Here is a 21434-nt window from a genome sequence, read left to right on the forward strand (position 1 = left end):
CGCGATGTATTTGAATTTCCGATCGGATCGTATAGCTACCATAGATGTTAGAGTGATAAATGAGGAATTTTCTTCAAAAAGGATGACAAACGTGACTCGATATTAATCGAGTAGACGTAAAGTAATAATGACATGTTCTTCTCGAGTATCGGATATACAGAATTTTATTTCCGTATAATTAGAAAATATAATTAAGCCGCGCTAAATTATGATGTTGATGTTCGTTATGAAGTTGTTAAATAGCTCGCGCGATGTCCGCTCTCTCTCCTTGAATGCGATTTCAGCGAGATGAAAACAGGCTCATCATCTTCCCGGTATATATCTCGTCGACCATGTCGTTTCCTTTCCTGCGGAATTCTTTGCGGTGGAAAAAGTGACGTAGTAACCGTTTCGACAAACGAAATGTCCGCGTGCCGAGGAAGCGCGGCAGCCGTGCGACTTCGCACACGCGAAGAATCAATCTTCGCGATTGGATTGTAGTTTTCTCATTCTTGGTAGCTGGTGGTTGCACAGATTCAGCTAGCGATGGCGGTGATGTTACAACATTCATCTCGCGCGAATCGCACGAGGAGAGAGGGCGGGCTATGTCGGCTGATGTACGCCGGCATCCACCCAGTGGCATATTCGCACGGAAACTATCGGTATATGCACGGAAACTATTACAGTAGTTATTTCTTCTTCTGGGCTTTCTCAGCGGCCTTGGTGACTTTGCCAGTTTGATCCTTAAAGGTGACGGCCTTGATAACGCCAACGGCTACTGTCTGACGCATGTCACGGACTGCGAAACGTCCCAGAGGCGGGAATTCTTGGAAAGCCTCGACGCACATGGGCTTGCTGGGAACCAGGGTGACGATGGCGGCATCACCGGACTTGATGGCTTTCGGATTCTCTTCGGTGGTTTTGCCAGTACGACGGTCGCACTTCTCCTTAATTTCGGCGAACTTGCAAGCAATATGGGCGGTGTGACAATCCAACACAGGCGTATATCCGTTACTGATTTGACCAGGGTGATTGAGCACGATGACCTGAACGAAAAAAATAATTATGTTAATTACATACACATATAATTCAAATATTTTGTTTTAAATAAAATAATTAATAATAAAATGTAAAAATTAAGACACTCAGACGTACTCAACCATCATTAGAATAAATCTTCCGGTGGAAACCGCGAATGAGATATATAAGTTTTCATCATAGTGTCAATTATAGAATAATAAAAGAAGTATAATTGAACATATTAAGAAGTATACCTGTGCAGTGAAGTCAGCGGCACCCTTAGGCGGATTGTTCTTGGAGTCTCCGGCAACATATCCACGACGTAATTCTTTAACAGACACGTTCTTAACGTTGAAACCAACGTTGTCACCGGGCACAGCCTCTGTAAGGGCTTCGTGGTGCATTTCGACCGATTTGACTTCAGTAGTCAATCCAGCAGGTGCAAAAGTAACAACCATACCGGGTTTCAGCACACCAGTTTCGACACGACCGACAGGTACTGTTCCAATACCACCAATCTTGTACACATCCTGCAATTACAAGAAAATATTATTATCTCAATTCAGCAAAATTAGTTATTTATTTTATATCTAATATCTTATAGAATCAGACACTCTTAACCATCAATGAATCGAGAATCCTCTGGTGAAAACCGCGAATGAGATCACAGAAATATCATCATATAAAATTATTTATGCCAAAAAATTGAAAATCATGATCAAAGTATCAGAATTACCTGAAGGGGAAGACGAAGGGCCTTATCAGTCGGCCTGGTGGGTGGCAGGATGGCATCGAGGGCTTCGATAAGGCATTTGCCGTCAGCTTTGCCTTCTTTGCGCTCCACAGACCATCCTTTGAACCAGGGCATCTTTGAGGATGGCTCCAGCATGTTGTCTCCATGCCAGCCAGAAATGGGAACAAATGCGACTGCAGCCGGGTTGTAACCAATCTTTTTGATGTACGACGATACTTCTTTCTTAATTTCCTCGAATCGAGTCTCGGAGTACGGAGGCTCAGTGGAATCCATCTTGTTAACTCCGACGATCAACTGCTTGACGCCAAGGGTGAAGGCGAGCAAAGCGTGCTCACGAGTCTGTCCATTCTTCGAGATACCTGCCTCGAACTCGCCAGTACCAGCAGCGACAATCAATACAGCGCAATCAGCTTGTGAGGTACCAGTGATCATGTTCTTAATAAAATCCCTGTGTCCAGGAGCATCGATGATGGTGACATAGTATTTGGATGTTTCGAACTTCCACAAGGCGATATCGATCGTAATACCACGCTCACGTTCAGCTTTCAATTTGTCCAATACCCAAGCGTATTTAAAGGAACCTTTGCCCATCTAGAAAAAATAATATAAATATAAATATATAATAATATAAATATCGTTTTTTTTTTATTTCAGTTTTTTCTTTTATTAGTTATCTTTATGTTAATATTGAATAAAATTTTTAGACGAAGTACTTTCTATTATCAATAGAGTCGATAGATAGATTAGACAGGATAGATTAGAATAGGTAGTTTTTACTAACTTACTTCTTATTAAAAATTACAAATAAGAGACAAAATATTGCCATAATGTATTCAATGAGATATAAAGTATTATATAGCATATACTTATATCCCAAAGTTATACCTCCTGAGCTTCCTTCTCGAACTTCTCAATGGTACGTTTGTCAATACCACCGCATTTGTAGATCAAGTGTCCAGTCGTAGTGGATTTGCCAGAATCGACATGTCCAATGACGACAATGTTAATGTGAGTCTTCTCTTTACCCATTTTGGTTTTAGGCAATAGTTTCTTCTGTACACGATGTTACACTGAGAAAAAAAAGGTAACAAATGAAAATATACCAATCAAAAAAAACTAATATAATATAAATAGATGATACGCGTGCGATACAATTTTTAATTCTCTCAACGTCAGAGACTATCCGACAACTCGTACCAAATTACAATTGATAATGCAATATGTGCAATATGGAATCGGGTGGCGATTGGAGCAACCGAGTTTGAGGGGGGAGAATCATTCTCACAATTCATATCTCAAAAACATCTTGATAAAGCGCGATAAGTGTCATCCGACTCGATATTGCACAAGATGGTGCAACCGCCCCTGGATACGCGTGGAACGCGCGAATACCTCGACCCTTCGACGGTGGCTTTGTCCATCGTCCACGTGGCCGAACGTGAACATTCGAGAATGGCAGCCGGCAGCCATTTTGTAAATGACGAGGAGGAGCGGCGCGCTGTTGCCACAATTTTCGCGACGCTCAGCATCGCGTCACGATGCCACGTTATTACGGATTCTTTTTTTTGCGAGATTCTCCATCATCCGAGCGGATCGAGCGTCCCGTTGTCCGCGGCCCTTTGACGAAATCGCGGACTCCCGGCGGTTCTTCGAATTTTTAACGAGTCACGCCGATCAGGTGGCCAAATATGCCGCGTCCTTCGTGACTCGAAACGCGCATGGAAAATTACGCATACGATCGAGTTTTCAAATGCTAATCACAGCCGGTTACTCTCGAGGGAGGAGACTAAATTCCAAGATAATAATGATGATTTTTGGGGGGAATTTCCCTTACGTTTTACAACGAACGAATAATTAATATCGCTTTTCAGAAACGTCCTCGAGGCGGCGAGGTCAGATACCGCCCAGTTTTTTACCGGGCTGGAATTACCCGCGATGACGAGATCCGATGCCAATATATGTAACTTTATTCTTATCACCGACATTTTATTTTAACGCGGTTCTTATCTACATCGTGCTTAGATCATGAATATAAAAAGAGACGAGGAATTTTATCATTTTACGACCGCTAATATTCCGGCAGCATTCACGAGAAACTCCCGTGATCGACACATGCGGATAGATCCCGTACATTCCGGAGGCCGACGTGCAAGATCGTCGTTGCACACGGCCTCCAGGCCGTGGAATCGCGAAGGAGAACTTTAACCTTGTGCTTCCGGTTCTCGGTTTTATCTCGCTCGCGTTGCGTCCCAAGAATCGCGATCTTTCTCCTCGGAAGGAATCGAGAGCACTCGAGACGTCGCGTTTCGAATCTTGTCCGAATAACGGGCAACCCGTGATCGAGCTCCAGAGCTCTGACAAGCGCACGGCCGCCATAGTGCATCCGGTCTTTCTCCGGTCTCGATCCTGGACGCGTCCATTGCCGGCGTTTGCGATCTCACCGGCGTCTTACTTTTCCCGATCGCGTTCGTCCGGATCTCTCTTTTCGTTACCGACGACGAATCAAGGCGGGACGAGTCGACGCTCGTCGTCGACGCGCTGGTTCTTACGCGGATTCCGAGCAGCCGGCGAAGCTGGATCGAAGGGGAAAAAAGAGTACCGGCCATGCGGTTGTGGACGGAACCGGGAAATTCTACGGGAATCGGCGACGAGATCGAGAAACTGCTCGCACAACACAGCACGTCGCGATCCCGGCCGTCGTTCTATTCCATACCTGTTGTCCGATGCTACGTCCCCGGTACGAGATTTGTCGGATAGCGATCCGGAACGCGAACTAAGAACAACCACTCACCTCCAAGCGCCACGACAGAAAGAGACCGTGCAATGAGATGACATGCGCATACGGCTTCTTGACCGCAGCCTCGCAACCAGCGTCGCCGCCGCCGCGACACTAGCGCCACCGCTCGTCGCTCCGCCAGATATTATTTCCGAGTATCGAATGTCAGACGCGGAATTCGTGGCGATGAAACGCGAAATCATTATTAAAACTTTTTTTCCATATTTTCTTCAGTCGTCCACGGGAATTGGCGCTTTTATTTCTTTTTCCGCTCGCTTGTGGTCCATCGGACGCGTCTGGGTTCGAGGCTACAGTTGCGCAGGCGCACGTGCGCCTGCGCGGCACGCACACATATACATGTCAGAGATAGTGTGCGTGTACGGGTCTCGTGTAGGCGCGGTGTGGATACGCGCGCGCGTGTGTGCGTGCGCAAGGAGAGGTTGGACAAGGAAGAGGAGGTTGGACGAGGAAGGAGAGACGAGGACGAACGCACGTGCGAGTGAGATGGCATCGCGTCGCATTCGGTATGCACTTTGACGTATGTATTTATGCATTCGTGCGGAACGCACGTCCGATTCGATACTGCGACTCCATTATATCGAATCGCGAGATACTTGACTTCGATGCGAGAAGGAGCGATCTGTGCGCATAGTTCCTCTCCGTGCTCCATGAACGGAGTCCGCTGCATTCGAGTGCGTCCCTTGATGCGATTAACGCCGTGCGATGCAATGTATTGTGTCTTTCGCGTCGAGATATTGCCGTTGATTATTGATGTAAATTAATATCGTAGACTACTTTGTATTTTGAAGATAGGATGCAAAGATCAAGATGGAGACTCTTGTAGATGGCTTTAGATTCTTGACATGTTGCTTAGTTCACGTGCTTAGAATCACGTGTTAGATGCTTTGTTTCTTGATTTTGCAATATTTTTTTTCTTGTTTATTTGTTTTTTATTAGTAAATATCTTATCGAAAAAAAAAAATAAAATATATTAATAATAATATTAATAATATTTCTTATTCTAATAACTTAATCAAAAACAGTTAAACAGTTGTCTTCTTTTACTTTCTGCGAGATAGTATTTCAAATTACATAAATTATGAATCCATTGTTTATAGGTAATGTGTTAATAAGTGTTAATTAAACTTTGAATATTAACTTTTTTTTCAAACAGTTTAACTTAATAATAAACCGGCGTGGCTAATCGTTAATGTTTTTAATTGTTTCGCTCAAATAAATGATAAATAATGTTTTATATTTTCATTGTTAATTGCTCAGATAATATTGCATGCTGTTAATTTTGTTTTTTATTCATTTTCAAATATGCGAAGCGAGTTGTAAAACTTTGCGCTACATCAAATATCTTCAATGATTAGAATTCGTTGATGATTTTATTTAATAAAAGAAAAAGATTTTATCGATTTTTTTCTATAGAATTTCTTACATTCGTACATTTGTATTATAGAATATTAAAAGAGACATAATTGTTATGAAATAATTTTCTTAGAACGCTTATCAAACTGTAATAACGTAAAATTATATTATTATATTTTAATATCTTGCATTTGTATCTTATAAATTCTTATTTATTGTAATTATGGTTGATGTCTTAAATTAATTAATTTTATCGGAAAAAAACTACAATTTAATATTGAATTTTATGTCGAATCTTTGAACAAGATGAATGAAAAAATATGTCTTGTCATATTCGCTCTATTTACGAGACATCAACGTAATCGATAATTCGGTCATCGAGATGAGCGGTGAAAGGTAAAGAAAGGGGATTACGCGCGCATTCTTGGGACATTAACGGTATCCTGTTACAGCTCTCATTACAATGTGGTTTCATCTATCTAGTTTTAATTAAACCAGATGATAACGATAATATTTCTGTGAAATATTAATTCCATTTTCATATAAAAATATAACACAATCGTGAAAGTTTTTGAATTCAGTTTTTAGTTTTATCGATTCAACTTTTAAAAACAGTCGTTAAAAATTCTTTTACAATTACAAAAAATTTTCAAGATGTGTCCATACGCTTATATATAAACATTATATATAAACATTATATATAATGTTATATATAACATTATATATAAACATAAGCATGTTAACTATAGAGATAACAATATTCAACTCATAAGCTTTTATTTTTGTATTTATTGTTCTGGAATGCATTGCTTATTGGCTTCTAATTTATATTGAATTGATTCATCGATTTCTAAAATATTGAATTTTATTGTTTGATTCAGAATCATAATCTTGCATAGAATTTTTTTTTAGATTTAAACGTCAAAGTAAATAATTTATATATTTTTTAAGTTGATTATATATTATAATATAAAGATAAAATGAACGCAATGTTAATTGAAATGATGGAATTTTCAATTAATAGATTTAGTTTGATGGTTTAATACAATTATAATAAAGTAATTAGAAACTTACTCCTCATCTCATTACCTAATAATTATTTTAATCATCAAATTATTTCACTAAATCAATAATACATTAATAATGAGATAATTTCCAATTTCATTCAATTTCAATAAAATCCTTTTTCTTTTTACACATACTGTTTCTTTTATTAAAGATAATTTGCAGTTTTGAGATTCGCGCGACTTTCATTATTATATTTATAAGATTTTCTGCACATATTTATGTATCCCAGTTATATGCAATCTCTTGTTTATCCAATTTATAGATCTAGATGATGAAGTGATTCTAATATGCTTATTGATAGGCAACTAAATGTACTTCTGAAAGAGAAGCCATAAAACGTGTCACATGTGCGTTACCGTTATCGCACAAGTATTGTACAATCATGTTTCTCGTGTAGGAATGAATGATTCATTGAGAACTATGAATGAATAACGTACGTACATACGTGTAAAGTGATTTTCGTTAAAGCTATCTAAGCGAAGATGTGTTTCTTAATTATTAAGTGTATGTATAAAGATTAAAAATCTTTTACTAATAGTTCACTAATAATACTGACTAATATAGTTTTAACGATAAATATTTTAATTTAATATCCCTGACATGTTTATGGGATATTTAATATCTGATATATATAATATATATTTAATATCTGATAATATTTATATTTAAAGAAAATAAAAAAATATTTCCTAGATTTCTCTCTTTAAAAATTTCGTTTTAACAAAATCTGATAATTTAATATATATATATTTTTTTAGAGAGAAATTAAAATTTTTAGAGAGAGAAATATTTTTTTATTTTCTTTAAAAGAATATATATGCCTTAAAATAATTATATAAATATCATAATATGATATATTCATTAGTTTTAGATAGTCATTGTTTATTTGTTTTATTTTTAATCTTTCTTTCTCAAGTAAATTTATTAAAACACTTAAGAAAACAAGCTTAAATTTCGCTAACTCAAACTTCGTTCAACATTTCCGCTTTGACAGCGCTAATTTAGCAATGTATTAAGAATACTGACTCTTTCAAAATTTTACAGACCGCAGCAGTACGATGTAATCACAATGTTATGCCAAAACTTTACATTTTCAATGGCGAGAATGTTGATTTTTGATAAATGGAGCTGACTGGAATGAAATTACTTTCCAACTTCTCTCAAAACTTCGTATTGATCGTATTCTGACTGCAACCCAGATCTTATTGGTCTCTATTCTTTGGGGTTTGCTACAAGCGAACAAAGAAGGGTCGATGCGAACCAGGCGTGCCCTTTGTTCGTCTACCAAAAGAAACCGGATTCCAATGGTTTTACGTACTGTTGCGATTCAAAGAGTTAGGTATTAATGAATGTCGCAATTTAATCGTCAACGCGTTTTCGTATATTACCGTTTTTTTATTTACACTTTTAACTATTTATTATATCTCCTAAAAATTAAACTACTAAAGAAGAACCTGGAAAGACCAAATAAGATTTTTATCATATGTCAAGAAATATGTTTTCGTTATAAATTATGTCTTTCATTACCATCTTTCTTAGAACAAAATAATGCTCTTGTTTTGAGAAAAATTTGTTTTAAATAAAGACTTGATATCCAGGTGCTGCGCGTGTGGGAAGGGGAGGTAAGAATCGTCAATCGCGTGAAAGAAAAGTCCGTGTACGGTCTCCTCTTCAATCGTCTATTTATATTTCAGGATTCCTACTGACATCCGATCGTACAGACACTCGCACGCGGGCTTGCGGCACAGCTAAGAGTTTCGAAAATTTAAAAATAACCTTCTATATCGTCGTAGGAGAGAACAGATATACGTGTAGAAATGGACAAAAATGCGTGTGTACAATCACGCACGTACGCAACGCGCCGGGATACGCGGCTGTCACATTTTCATCTTCGAGGATTGGCGATATCTTCCCTCCGTTGGCACCTCGATTTAATCGGAGATCCCGAAAATCGTCAGAATTCCGGCGAGTCGAATCTTCGATCAGTCGTAGGACTAGGAAGGATAAATTCTCGTCGACTAGCATCCTTCTCGAGGAGATACAGAGCTCCCTTTCGCCCCCTTGTCTACGACATACGATGACCCAAACTCGTCGAAATTATACCGATTTTAATCGGCGGTCTTAACACTTTGATTGCCGATCGTTATTTTATCTTCACTGTAAACATTACGATGAAAGTCAGCTGACGTTCAAAGTCGGTAAGCAAAGTGTTAATTGCTAATTGCGAACGCAGCTTGCCGTGTGACGTTTCTTAACGAATTTTCCCTCTGCTTCCTTCTTTCCTTTTTCTCTCTCTCTCTCTTTTTACTTTTTGATGTTATTTGCCTTTCGACACAAATGATCGTCGACACGTATCGCGGCATTCCTTCTACCCTTCCTCCTGTCATCGACATTTTGGTCAGTTTTCCATTAATAGAAGTGAATTTTCGCTTTGATCTCGTACATACATGTCTACATAATCGTTTTATTCGCATTCATACACACACACATTCTCCCGTTTTTTTTTTCCTTTCACGCAAATATACGTTTTTCTCCATATATGCGTTTCTATCAGGCTTGTCATCTCTTATTGAGGCGATCGTAAAATTGTACAGAGTGATCCAGATTCGTCGCAGGTGTGTATCGACATGTCGTACGGAAAAATAATTATTTCAAAATATTTTCAAATAAAATAACATTGGAGAATATAATAGCACACTCTCTTGGCACAAGTAATTTTGTTACTTATCATGCGCTCTATCATAAAAGATCTTCGTATAATGACGTTGAAATATACTGGCTTATTCCGAATCGCCCTGTACATATTTCTCTTTTATATATATATATATATATATATATATATATATATATATATATACACATATTATATATATATATATATATATATATATATATATATGTATATATATGTGTGTGTCATATCATATATACGTATATCTATAATTGTTGCGCCACGCGCGCGTGTATCTCTATAATATATTATATATATTATATTCATATTTACAAAAGGTCATTCGTTAAATGTTAATATTTAATATCGCAATTGTTTTATTATATTATAACTTTATTCCTGAGTAACCATTCATTAAGAGCCTTATCGAGAGACTCGTCTTCTCTCTTTTACTTATATAGATATCAGATAAATCATTCAATGTGCTAAAAGCGCCATAACGTGTAATCGAGATAGCAAAATGAATAATGCACCTTAAAAATTTCTCTCTCGAAAGTGACTCGGACAGAAATCATATGATATATTAACTATGAGCTATCTAGATATTGACCACGTGGCGTTCGAGGATAAGAAAATGTTGATTTACATAGAGATGAAGGGTTTTCATTCTTCTCAAGCCATATGCAAATATTTGAATGATGTTAAGAATGATGTTGATACTAATTTTTTTTAAATATTTCTTAGTTTCTTCAGATGTAATTAATAGATGTCTTTTGAACTTGTATGCTATTTGGTTTATTAATTTTCAAACTGTCAGGTTTTATGATTGTTTTAATAAAATATTCATCGTGATTCGAAAATGTCTAGAATTGTTACACAAATGAAAATTACATGTATATTCATAAAAAATCATAATGTATAAAATTATCTGAAACCGTCTTATATATTTAAAGCAATATGAAAAGTTGAAAATAATAAATTATAATATTAGTACTTATTAATCAAAATTATTGTGATGCAGATTTGAGATTACAGATAATTATGCAATTTAGGAAAACGAGAAATTTGTTGCTTTTTTCGTATATATCTCTGTGATATAACTAATATCTTTTTATAATTTCATATATTTTTGATCTAGAAAGAGATTATAAATATCATCGAGTCTGTCGTCTTTTCTAAAGAATATTCTTTCTTTTGCGCGAATCATGTAAAGTCACATCTCAGATGTACTTTTCAACATGAATCATTTAATGTTACTCGTATTTTGCTCTATTTAATATTTTTTTAAATTTAATGTATGCATTTAATCACGAAATCAAAAACATCACAATGACATCTTAATGTTTTTTGCGATGCAGTACTTAAATTTGTATTTCGAATTTTATTTATGTGTTCGTGTTTCTAAATAAAAATTTTCAAGATATGAGGAATAAAGAAATTTTTATGTCATATTTTTAGAAATGTGTGCTTGTAAATATCGATAATATATCTCTACATGTATTCTCGTTATCCGATATGGAATAGCATAATCGTATTAAGTATTAAGGATTCCACTACATGTACTGTAATAGCAATATATATTAAAGATAAACCGATTACTAGCATTTCTAGATCATTTTGTGGAATTTACGCAGATATAATCGGCTTTATTCTAATGGAGGAGCGTGATATAATTACAGCGCTTGTTTCTGTATTCATTTTGAAATTATTTTATACGTTAAAGAAAGTGTAAAATGTAAAAATTGAAAGTGTTAAAATTGCGACAATTTTGTTATATTCTTGGCACATAATACGCGTAATGTGTCTCAATGTATTTGTACGTTTTCTATATTATTATCTAATGGTATATAATCGTACAGTGATATTACACGTATGCAACTTAAGGAAGACTATTAAAGCTTGGCACTGTATTAATATATTATATTAATATATATTTGAAATTGGCCGAAAAGACAGAATCCACAAAATGATTAGAATTTTTATCGATACTTTTCGCGCAGCAATTATACGTGAAAAATTTAATTGTCGAACTACATAATCTATTTAAATATATGCAAAACTTGTAAATTTGCCTTTATAAAAAGTTTACAAACAACACATGCATTACGATTGTATGCATAATCATCGAAATGTTACGTGAAACTTTTGTTATGATCGATATGATTTCTTTTCCTAAGAGAGGGTTCCTAAGAGAGGGCTTCACATTTGTCATTAAAATTAAAATCGTAGATGTGCTGGAATGCTTGATCTTTAATTAGGCAATGGAACGTACACTCGAATTGTAAGAAAAGAGACGGTCAAGTGCACGATGAGGATTGAGTGGTGAATTATTAACGAATTTTCGTTACAAGTTTCTTTTTTTGTTCGTAACGAATCTCAGGCATTACGAAGGATGCAAATCTTTAAGATGACATTCTTCTCTGTACATATTTACGTTGCTCGTATGTAACATTGATAAATATTTCAATAAACTCAATATCGCGCGCAAACAATCGTGCAAAAAAACTGTTAATAGATATGATCCGATTGATCATTCCTAGAAAGATAATTGATATCGATCTCATAAATTCGTGTATCCGAACAGTAATAAATGTCTCGCTATCCTCAAAGTTACTTTACATTTTTCTTAGCAATTTAGTTAAACTCAGAGCAACGCGTGACTATTAAGACTATGGCAAATCGATCAATTCAGACTTGCTCTTTAGAGAGAGAGATTTATGACAGTATCTCGTGTTAATTTAATTTAACGTATTAAAATTTAACAATTCAAAAGTATATTATATATTTGCACATTTTCCCGACGTTAATAATAATATTAATAATAATGATGATAATATAATATATATATATATATGATAATAAAATTATGGTAAATTATCAGCATCATCATCATCATATTTGCAATATTATGCAAATCGTTATTTCTCAAACTTACTTTATTACTTTCCAGATTCTTAGGAAAACATATCAATAAATTGCAAACTTGAGGAATATTTTAATTTTAATAAATAACTTTGATAAATGTTTAATTTTAATAAGTAACTACATATTTTGTCGTTTCTGCGATTTCGTTAGACTGAATTAATAAAACGTAAGTACGTAATAAATAAACATATATACGTAATTAATAAACATATATACGTAATTTGTACGTTTAATAGAGTCAACATAGGTTATCGCTAATCATACAATTAAAATTTCAACATATAAATATCACAGCCAGTTAAACAGCGTAAAATATACAGCACTAATAACATTATTTACACATAATCGTTACGTTAAGATGATTAGAATTCTAAGGATGGAGATTTGAAATTCTCTAAACGCAAGATATATACTTCTGAGTAAATTTTCCGAGCAGCAAATAATAATTATGTATATATACAGCATACATATCGTGTCTACATATTACAATCACACGTTGCTCGTAGATTATCGTTGTCCACGGCACATACTGTCAAGGATTGCAATTAAGGTACGCCAATGTACACATACATACGCAAATCACTCACACACGTTACATGCATATAAATTTATAATAATGTAGGTAATAATTGTCTAAGTAAGGCTGATTAAACGCATTTTTATTCCCTCATAACGAGCCTCCCTCTTTCACTCTCTCCTTTCTCGTTTTTCTCGATTGATTTTCCGTTGTTGCAAATATCGCATATATAAAATCATACAACACGCGATATCGAGAGACGACGTGTGTAAGAATCGAGATATTTTATCTTCTCTTAAGCTCTTGGTATTTGAAAGTAATTCTCAATAAAGAGAGATAATTAAGAGTAAAATAATTAAAGAGAAAAGAATAAGAGAGAAGAATAACTTTTTGTAATTTTCTCTCTTTAGAAGTTTGTATGAAATTTTGGATGTGCTTAAGAATTTTACTTCTTGAGAGTAGCTCTGTAAACTCTCTGATGAATTTTAAGATGAGAATATAATTCTCATTTGATAATTACTCGCACATTTTCAATATATTATATAGTATGAAACGCTCAAAATTGCAACTTTCCAAAGCTTTGAACACAAAGGTTTAACTCTAAAGTATATTTCTTAATACTTTTATCGCGATACATTTTTGGCTATCGAGTCCTTTATCTCGACATCGAGTGTCTTGTGAATTACTCGTCTTTGGATAAATCCAGGAAGGCTCAAATCTCTCATCTATCTCGGGACCTCGCGTATCCGCATATACGGGAGTAAATGTATCTCAACAGTTATCGAATGTCGCCCTAACGTTACAAATCCCTAACAAATTTACAGAGGTGTTCTAAATCAACGTGGCAGTAGAATAATGTTTTCCCTCGGCCGCGGAGAGCGCCGTAACTCGAGCAACGTGACTCGAAATCGCGCCGAACGCACGCTTGATCCTCGTGAAGCTTTTATTTGTTCATAGTAAGAGCACTTAATCGCTACATTTTCTTTTAAACTCAACTACCCATCGCGATGTTTTTTCCCTCACTGTTTTCCTCCACTATTTCGGGTTACCGCGACCTCGCAGCACGGCGGGATCAGTTTACCGGATTTACTGATACTTCTCTTAAGGATAATCCCTTACATAGTAATCATTATTCAGCATGAATATCATACAGATGACATGAGCCTAGAGATTTACACGCGTTGCTTTTCAATCCAAAGATTGATACCGATATAATTTCGGAAACGAAAAGAAGTCGATTTTTTATCGTCTATTCATTCTATTAATATTAAAAATAATAATATTTAATGTTTACCTTACTCTTCCTAAATTTTTCACTTTTGGTGACTTTTTATGCAAAGATTTTCAAATATTTCAGTTTGTCATTGCTTGAATAATTGTCATTGTTTCAGATGTAAAAAATGTGCTAAAATAATTCTTCTATCATTTGTAAAAACAAATTGACAAGGGATATATTTTTCCGAGATCATACCGATTTCAATCGTCGCTTTTGGAAGAACGCATGAAGAATCGATTTTCTTCCTCATTCTTTGCATTCTTCATTTCTGTCGCTCTAGCAAATACCATATTTTGACCTAATTATCGAAAATTTCAGATATATAGGGATGCTCGTGAAATTGTGATAAATGTTAAAAAAATGTTGACATATAGTAAAGACTATTCTCGATGATTTATAAATATTAAAAAAATCGCTGCCGCGTGTGTTTTGCAAACGTCTCGTGCGAGGATCTCGCTCCATTTCTCTCTTTTATTCTATTTACGTGATTCGATGGATTTTCGCGCGCTCGTGTATCGCCTTTAAATGCATCCTTTTTTCCTTCCTTCCTTTCACTTTGCTATAGGAAAATGAAATATTCGATACGACTGTCTCAAAACACTGCCCACGAAGGTGACGACGATCGTTGATTATCGTGGAGGAATAAAAGATTACTGTTCTGTTTTAACCTCTCGTTGTTGACCAAACGAACAAACGATGTTCAACAAACGACCACATGTGGAAGCGGAAGTCGGAAGCAGTGATGTAAGTGATGGCTTTAGTTGGTCCCGAACATGAATTAGAGAGCTGTGCAAAAATCATAATTATGATCAACTGCTGGTATTGTTCTTATAAATTAATCGAAATAACGATTTCAACAAATTAAGCTTTAATCTATCTTAGAAAAAAATTGATAGAGCCTGTTAATAAAAAAAAATTACCTTCTTAACAGATTATTAATAAAATTAACATTCCTAATATTCGTTTTGCTTTTGCACCTTTGCTTCTACATTCGAAGTGGAACTGATATTAATAAAGCGTACGAATTTTAATTGATTTCAATTATAAACATATTGAAATTATTGTTGATAATGAAGCAAATCTTGAAGACTAATTTACACAGTAATTATAATCTTTGCACAAACCCGCTCCAAGAGTCGCGCATCGAAACGTGTCGACCGTTGCGTCACGGATCTCAGCTCATGGCAACACTACGCGCGTCGAACGCAATATACACGCTCTCTCTTTCTCTCTTTCTCTTTTTTTCTTATTTGACTCTGCATCTTGACTATTACAAACTACCTATTAATTAACCTATACGGTCCTATAACGTACGGATCAATTATATTCTGTGGCAGTTTATTTACAGTGCGACTCGCGCCGCGGCCCCTTATGTTCGCGCCATCGATTTCTAGATGAATTGCATTCGCCATCACGCTGACTATCGCAATTTCGATCGTGGTACATTGAAAATCCAACAATGCTGGGCCGAGTGACATTATAAGTGAAATTATAAACTCATAATTTGGAAGAGAAGAGTGGAATTCTAAGCAAAATTAGTCTCGCTCGCAGTTGATAGTTAATAATTTACAAGAAATTATATGGAATCGGTTAATTAAAAAAATTACATATACGACGATGATCCTCATATCGTCTTTTCATTCTACCCTACGCCCAGCAAGTCACGGGCCGCGGCCCGGTCGCATGTGTCCTTAAAACATCGTCTATTTACAGGAACAGCACGATCATGTAATTGAGATATCTGGCGCTAGTGGTACCGTTGAGCTTCGTGCCACCGCCGTTCTCCTCGTCATTTTCGCTGGCAGTGTCGCCCTTCGTCTCGATGATGGTGTCGAGCCTCTCCATCATGCCTCGCTGGGGATGATGGTTGCTCGAGCTCTCGCTCTCGGGGGTCTCGTCGGAGTCGATGTCGATCGTCCGATCGTTTACCTGGATTTTCACCACGGCGTCCACCGGATATCTGCTGTTGCCTTCATCGCTAGAAGACGTCGTCGCGCCAGTCGCACTAGATCCGCCGGCGACTCTTGAGGCGATTGCGGTCTCTCGCTCGCAACGTGGACAGATTTGACCGTTGGACGAACCTTCGTCGCTCTGACAGCGGAAGCAGATCAAGTCGCCGTCGCTGGAGAAGTCGCAGTGTTCGCAGTGCACGACGATGTAGCCATTACCTCGGCAGAGCTCGCAGATCGGACTCTCGTCGCGGTCTGTGAGCAAATTTACGGTTAGCCACGACAATTGCCTTGGGTGGTCTAAGATTGTCGGCCCTTTGAGAGGCAATCTCCGATAGCGGTTGCCGCCTCGGAGATCGCGTGAAACCTCAGCGAGTGATTGCGAGTGCAAGCAGCGAAAATATCGGTGCGTGAAACATGCGGTAGACAGTAAAAAAATTAAGGAATACATCGAGTGCGTGCAAAAAAGAATAGAAATATTATATACAGTGTTTTTTAAACATATCTAATGGAAGAATAGACGTATTGTTTTGCAAGCACATTGCTAAAAAGTAAAATAACTATGTATATTAAATAATAATACTTATTCTTTTAATGAATATACGAGGATTTCAATAAGAAAAAGAGAAATTATGATAAGAGAATTATAAATATTTTAAAGTCTAAATTACCTACACTTTTAAAAAAATTTAATCAAATTTTTCATTAACAGGAGAAAGAATACAAGCTTTAAAGTTGCAAAAAATATGCGAGTGCGAAGAATCAAGAACGTTACGTGTACCAGATAGTGTGAAGACGGCGAATCATCAAAAAACACCAAAGCCATTGAAATTAATAAAGCAAAGCGAACGAACTTGTTCAATCCTCGGACCAGAACTGGTCGAGGTACTCGCCTCTGTCGACATCACCTCGATCGTCCGTATCTCTGGCGGTCCATCCGCGTCGTTGCTGCTCCTGCGTCCGGTAGGATCGAGGTGATGTTACCGGCACCGGTTGCTCCGAATCGCGATGCGATCGGGGCGACGACATCTGGACCACGCGATCTTGATCTGACGGATGGTGGGAGGAGCGCGGGGAAGTCAGCTTCACCGGGCTTCTGTAGGCACGAGAGGTTCCTGGCTCCTGATGCCGATCGTCCATACGCTCCTCCACATATCTACCGGCGTGCGAGCCAGGTGTTTGCGGTCGGTAGGTGCAGGGACGCGTCTTGTGATCGCACTCGCTGCACAGCAGCAGATTGGACTTACTACCGGGTTGTGAGACATAGCCATTGCAGGTACCGTAGTAATGTTCCTCCTCGTCGCTCTCAAACAGGTGCTGGCTCAAGCTACCGATCGACTTTGTGTCGCTAAAGATCCTCGCATCGTCCGGCTCCTCTTGATCGTCGACATCGTGCCTATTGAAAGTAAGATCGACTCATCACAATGTTTAATTACACTCAACGTTATGTACGCTCGTAGCTATCAAACCATATCGAAATAACGAAAGTTAATATAGCTTATATTGGCTATATGAAAAGTCAGCTTTCTATCGTTAAAGAGATATCATTTTACTCCGCGTATAATATAATATGTATTAGTTATTTCTATAATATTTTAATCAAAGAAATTTCTTCATTACAAGATTATAATATATTGAAGTCGATTAACTGCGATTAACAAAGAGAGAAAATGATTTCGTCAAATTACCTAGTATCGGTCGCTTCAACATAATGACGTATCCGTTCGGTCTTGGTCTTGCCGCGCTCTCGCGGCATTGTTTCTCGTTAAATAATGCTCTCTCGATTTCTTTCATTGGTGTCCTCGACGCTCGAGGTCGAACTCGCTCCGCAGATCTGCATCTCGATCTCGGCCAGCCGGTGCTCGACCTCCCACTGTTGTTGATTCAGCTTGACGCTCATCGCCGCGTTCTCGGTTTCCAAACATTTCAAACGCTCGCGGAGACGCTGAATCTCCGCCAACAGAGCCTCGTGCGTACCGAACAGAGGTGTCGTACCCTCGCTCACCAGCTGAGTCATACTGTTGCAGGTCATACCTGTATGAAAGAAGACGTATCGTTATTATTTTGTTCATGTTTTTCTCAAAATTATTATTTAATCTTCTTATAGATAATAGTGTCTTAATATAAATGTATACATTAGTATAATTATATAATATAATACAGTAGCTAATTATAATTTGTAAATATTACAAAGGCGAATATAAACGAGCGGATGAATATTTTGCGAGTATAATACGAATTCACGAGATTGTTGACGTTGATTGGAATTGATTTATTCTCTGCCTTCTATAAAGGTCACGAGACATTTTCAATGCGAGATATTTAACATTTACACGTGAATATACGTTCTCTTCTCTTTTCTATAGTCTTGTTAGGGCACAAATACATGCAATTATAAATCGTTGAAAGCTAAAATAAGAAACATAAAAAAACACAAATGCTAATTCAGCGTCGGCTAAATAAATCCTCGAGGGAGACGAATCACCCAGGTCTTTGTGATTCGTTGATGTTGATTAATGCGTGCGATTAGTATCTCTTTCTCATAATTTGCGTGTATAGGATGAATCATCGCATAACGAGGGTTGATACAATGTATGGCCTAGCATTAGCAAAAATTGCTGATTAACTTACAAATTATCAGATGTGTCCTACATTTCGAGAGAAAGAGAGAAAAAAGGGGAAAATCCGATTCAATCGTCTAGGGATTCGTTTTGATCGTGTCGTTTAACACTTTGAAATCGTGGGCTATTTAGAAGAACGTTCGTTCCCATTTAACACGTATCCAGGGAGCCGCGATATATATCGTCGATTAAATCTCTATCAGTTCGATTTCGATTATTCGTACTCCGGCTTGTTATCGCCGACAGCAAAATCTGTCGCTTTAATCGCGGCTCCGCGATTCAAAATTATATCAAAATGCGCTGTAAACGGCAAACGCTCGATTATCATGGAATTTCCAGTGCGCGAAGAGGCGGGATTTTATTTCCCAAACGACATATAAACGTCGGCAGAGAAACACGTTAAATCGTTACTACCTATCGTATCTATCGGGGTTAATGGTCAGGCGCTATTTTACGAGTGGCGCCGCTCGTCATTCATTATATCACGCGCGATATTTCTGAATTTGCCCTTTTTTTCGTCGTTTTATAGCGTTGCCGGTAAAGCATTGATCGTTCGCACATTCCGCTCGCGTTATTCACGTCCGGTTAGATTTGATTTGCAACGAGACCGCTTTCCGCGGAATTCTAATTCGATCGGCTGGGTACGGGATGCAACCGAATCGCTCGTTCGTTTACGAAGATGCAATAAAGCCCCTTCCGGAGATATACACACGATTCCCACATAGTTCATCAATCATTTTCGTCGTAAACAATGATGAACTACTAAAAGTTCATTCAAATATTGGACGATTAAATTTATCGAGATACAGATAAATCGAGATAACAAACGATATAGATAATAACAAGAGTGATTCACGAATGACGAGATAATTTCTACGATATTGCGGGAGAGAGGCCTTGTGCTTAGACCCCTCGTTTCAAAGTGTCTTTTGTTCTCTGAATACTTCCAGGGTAGAACTTATTACGAAACGTTCAATCGAACGTAAGGACATCGATAGTTTATGGTACAGACGTTACCGTGGCCTTTCTAAAAAAGCTTTTATGGAACGTGAAATATTGATGACTAGAAAGCGAGAGGCTATGAAGGTCTTCCTATTCTCTCTATGTTCGCGCCTCACTTGATCGCGCCAAGTCTTATAGTCTATAAGAAACTACAGTTGTACGTCAGCAGTTTGCGCGAACATAGCGTCAGCTGTTATCAGCAATGATTTATACACTCTCATATGATACTATCGCGAGAGAATCGCTAGAGATAGCGATCGACACTTCTAAAATAAATCCGACGTGAAACAGACTTTATATACAAATAAAATAAATGTACGATATATTAAACATAACGGGATAAAATTTCCAGCGCTCCTGTTGTGCTTTATCAACGATCGCAAAATTTACATAATTATTCGCCATTTCGAGTGGCTACAGAATTACCCATTAATATTTTTATCTCCACCATTTTATCGAATCTGCTTCGATATTTAACAGTTTCGAAAGATGCATTTATTTATGCTTTTCCTTTATTCTTTAGCATTTTTTCAGTTTTATACAGGCATAAACATTCGATTTTTTAATATCCCCATTATTCAATTTAATAATTATAATAATTATAATATGTTATTTCGCTTTCAATAATCAGATTTTTGCGAATAAGAGCGCAGTAGTTACATCCGTCACTGACAAGACCGTAAGAGGATTAAGTTACGGTTCGTGATACACAAACACCCCCGAATCGGGTGCAGTGCCTGCGTAAAGAGATACGACAAATGAGAAAAATCCACATTCAGACTCGCTGGAGCTCCTTTTGAGAAAGACAGCTCGGATACATTTTGGAAAAGAGCCACGTATTTGGAAATAGGGTCACATACGCCGCGAGAGAGGGCGAGAGATCGAAGGGAGACTCACCGGAGTGGGTGGAGGGTTGCGTGGCGGCCGATTGCGGCGCCCTGGCCGTCTGATCCTCGCTGCTGGGACCGCTGCTGGCCGCGCTCATCGGGCTCTCCGCGCCTCGAGGGACGTTCGCGTCGCCCAGGCCTTGCACGGTGCGCCTGGATGTCGGACTCGGGCTAGGTGAGAACAACGAGGCGGCCGTCGAGTACGCGTGGGTCTTGTAATCGAGGGGTGCTAGCCACATGTCCTCCAGCGATACGCGGCCCCGCGACTCCACCAAGCCGGGCGTGCTCTGGCATCTGCCTATGGCAGCTGCAAATTCACGTCATGTACCTGACATTAGTTTACAGCGCTTGGGGACATTAGTTCCTAATAATATTGGATTATCTTTCTGTTTTTTTTTTTTTTGAATCGATGTGTTTCTGCAACACATCATGCCCTGCTTTTGCGTCAAATATGATCTGCAGGAAAAAAGGAGATTCAAACTGATTGAAAAGAATTAGATATTTAGATATTTGTTGCAAAAGTTATCAAAAGAGGTAAACTACTTAGGAAACGTTATTCTTTATTATAGGATAAATTGTCTGATAAAAAACGCGGAAATATGCAATTTCATTAGA

General features: G+C 37.5%; 3 protein-coding genes and 1 long non-coding RNA gene across 10 annotated transcripts in view; 1 reads left to right on the plus strand and 3 right to left on the minus strand.

Annotated features, from left to right (window-relative positions):
• Window positions 1-146: 146 nt before the first annotated feature.
• Ef1a-f2 (elongation factor 1-alpha F2) lies at window positions 147-4588 on the minus strand. The gene is made up of 5 exons (XM_083108638.1): window positions 4467-4588; window positions 2639-2823; window positions 1736-2344; window positions 1254-1529; window positions 147-1025 (listed from the first exon to the last, which is right to left on the minus strand). Exons 2-5 carry the CDS (start codon window positions 2780-2782, stop codon window positions 669-671), a joined length of 1386 nt encoding a protein of 461 aa, XP_082964764.1. The 5' UTR covers window positions 2783-2823; window positions 4467-4588; the 3' UTR covers window positions 147-668.
• Window positions 4589-8023: 3435 nt separating this feature from the next.
• LOC145977022 (uncharacterized) lies at window positions 8024-9804 on the plus strand. The gene is made up of 3 exons (XR_014440383.1): window positions 8024-8305; window positions 8570-8593; window positions 8666-9804. It is a non-coding gene; the product is annotated as an uncharacterized LOC145977022 (long non-coding RNA).
• Window positions 9805-9814: 10 nt separating this feature from the next.
• On the minus strand, window positions 9815-17165 carry LOC145977019 (uncharacterized). The gene has a single exon (XM_083108639.1). It carries the CDS (start codon window positions 16758-16760, stop codon window positions 16068-16070), a length of 693 nt encoding a protein of 230 aa, XP_082964765.1. The 5' UTR covers window positions 16761-17165; the 3' UTR covers window positions 9815-16067.
• A 402-nt stretch (window positions 17166-17567) lies between these two features.
• Window positions 17568-21434, minus strand: part of LOC145977015 (uncharacterized) — a 157401-nt gene continuing 153534 nt past the window's right edge. For all 7 annotated transcript variants that reach the window (XM_083108632.1, XM_083108636.1, XM_083108633.1 and 4 more), the window contains exons 14-16: window positions 20830-21126; window positions 17998-18343; window positions 17568-17705 (exon numbers count right to left, since the gene is read on the minus strand). In XM_083108632.1, coding sequence (XP_082964758.1) covers window positions 18075-18343; window positions 20830-21126 — 566 coding nt within the window. In that variant the 3' untranslated portion in view covers window positions 17568-17705; window positions 17998-18074. The remainder of the gene's footprint in view (window positions 17706-17997; window positions 18344-20829; window positions 21127-21434) is intronic.

This window comes from Camponotus vicinus, unplaced genomic scaffold, assembly GCF_025532165.1.
Source record: "Camponotus vicinus isolate PSW18456_S1 unplaced genomic scaffold, iyCamVici1.0 SCAF_9, whole genome shotgun sequence".
In the NCBI taxonomy this organism is placed as follows: Eukaryota; Metazoa; Arthropoda; class Insecta; order Hymenoptera; family Formicidae; genus Camponotus; species Camponotus vicinus.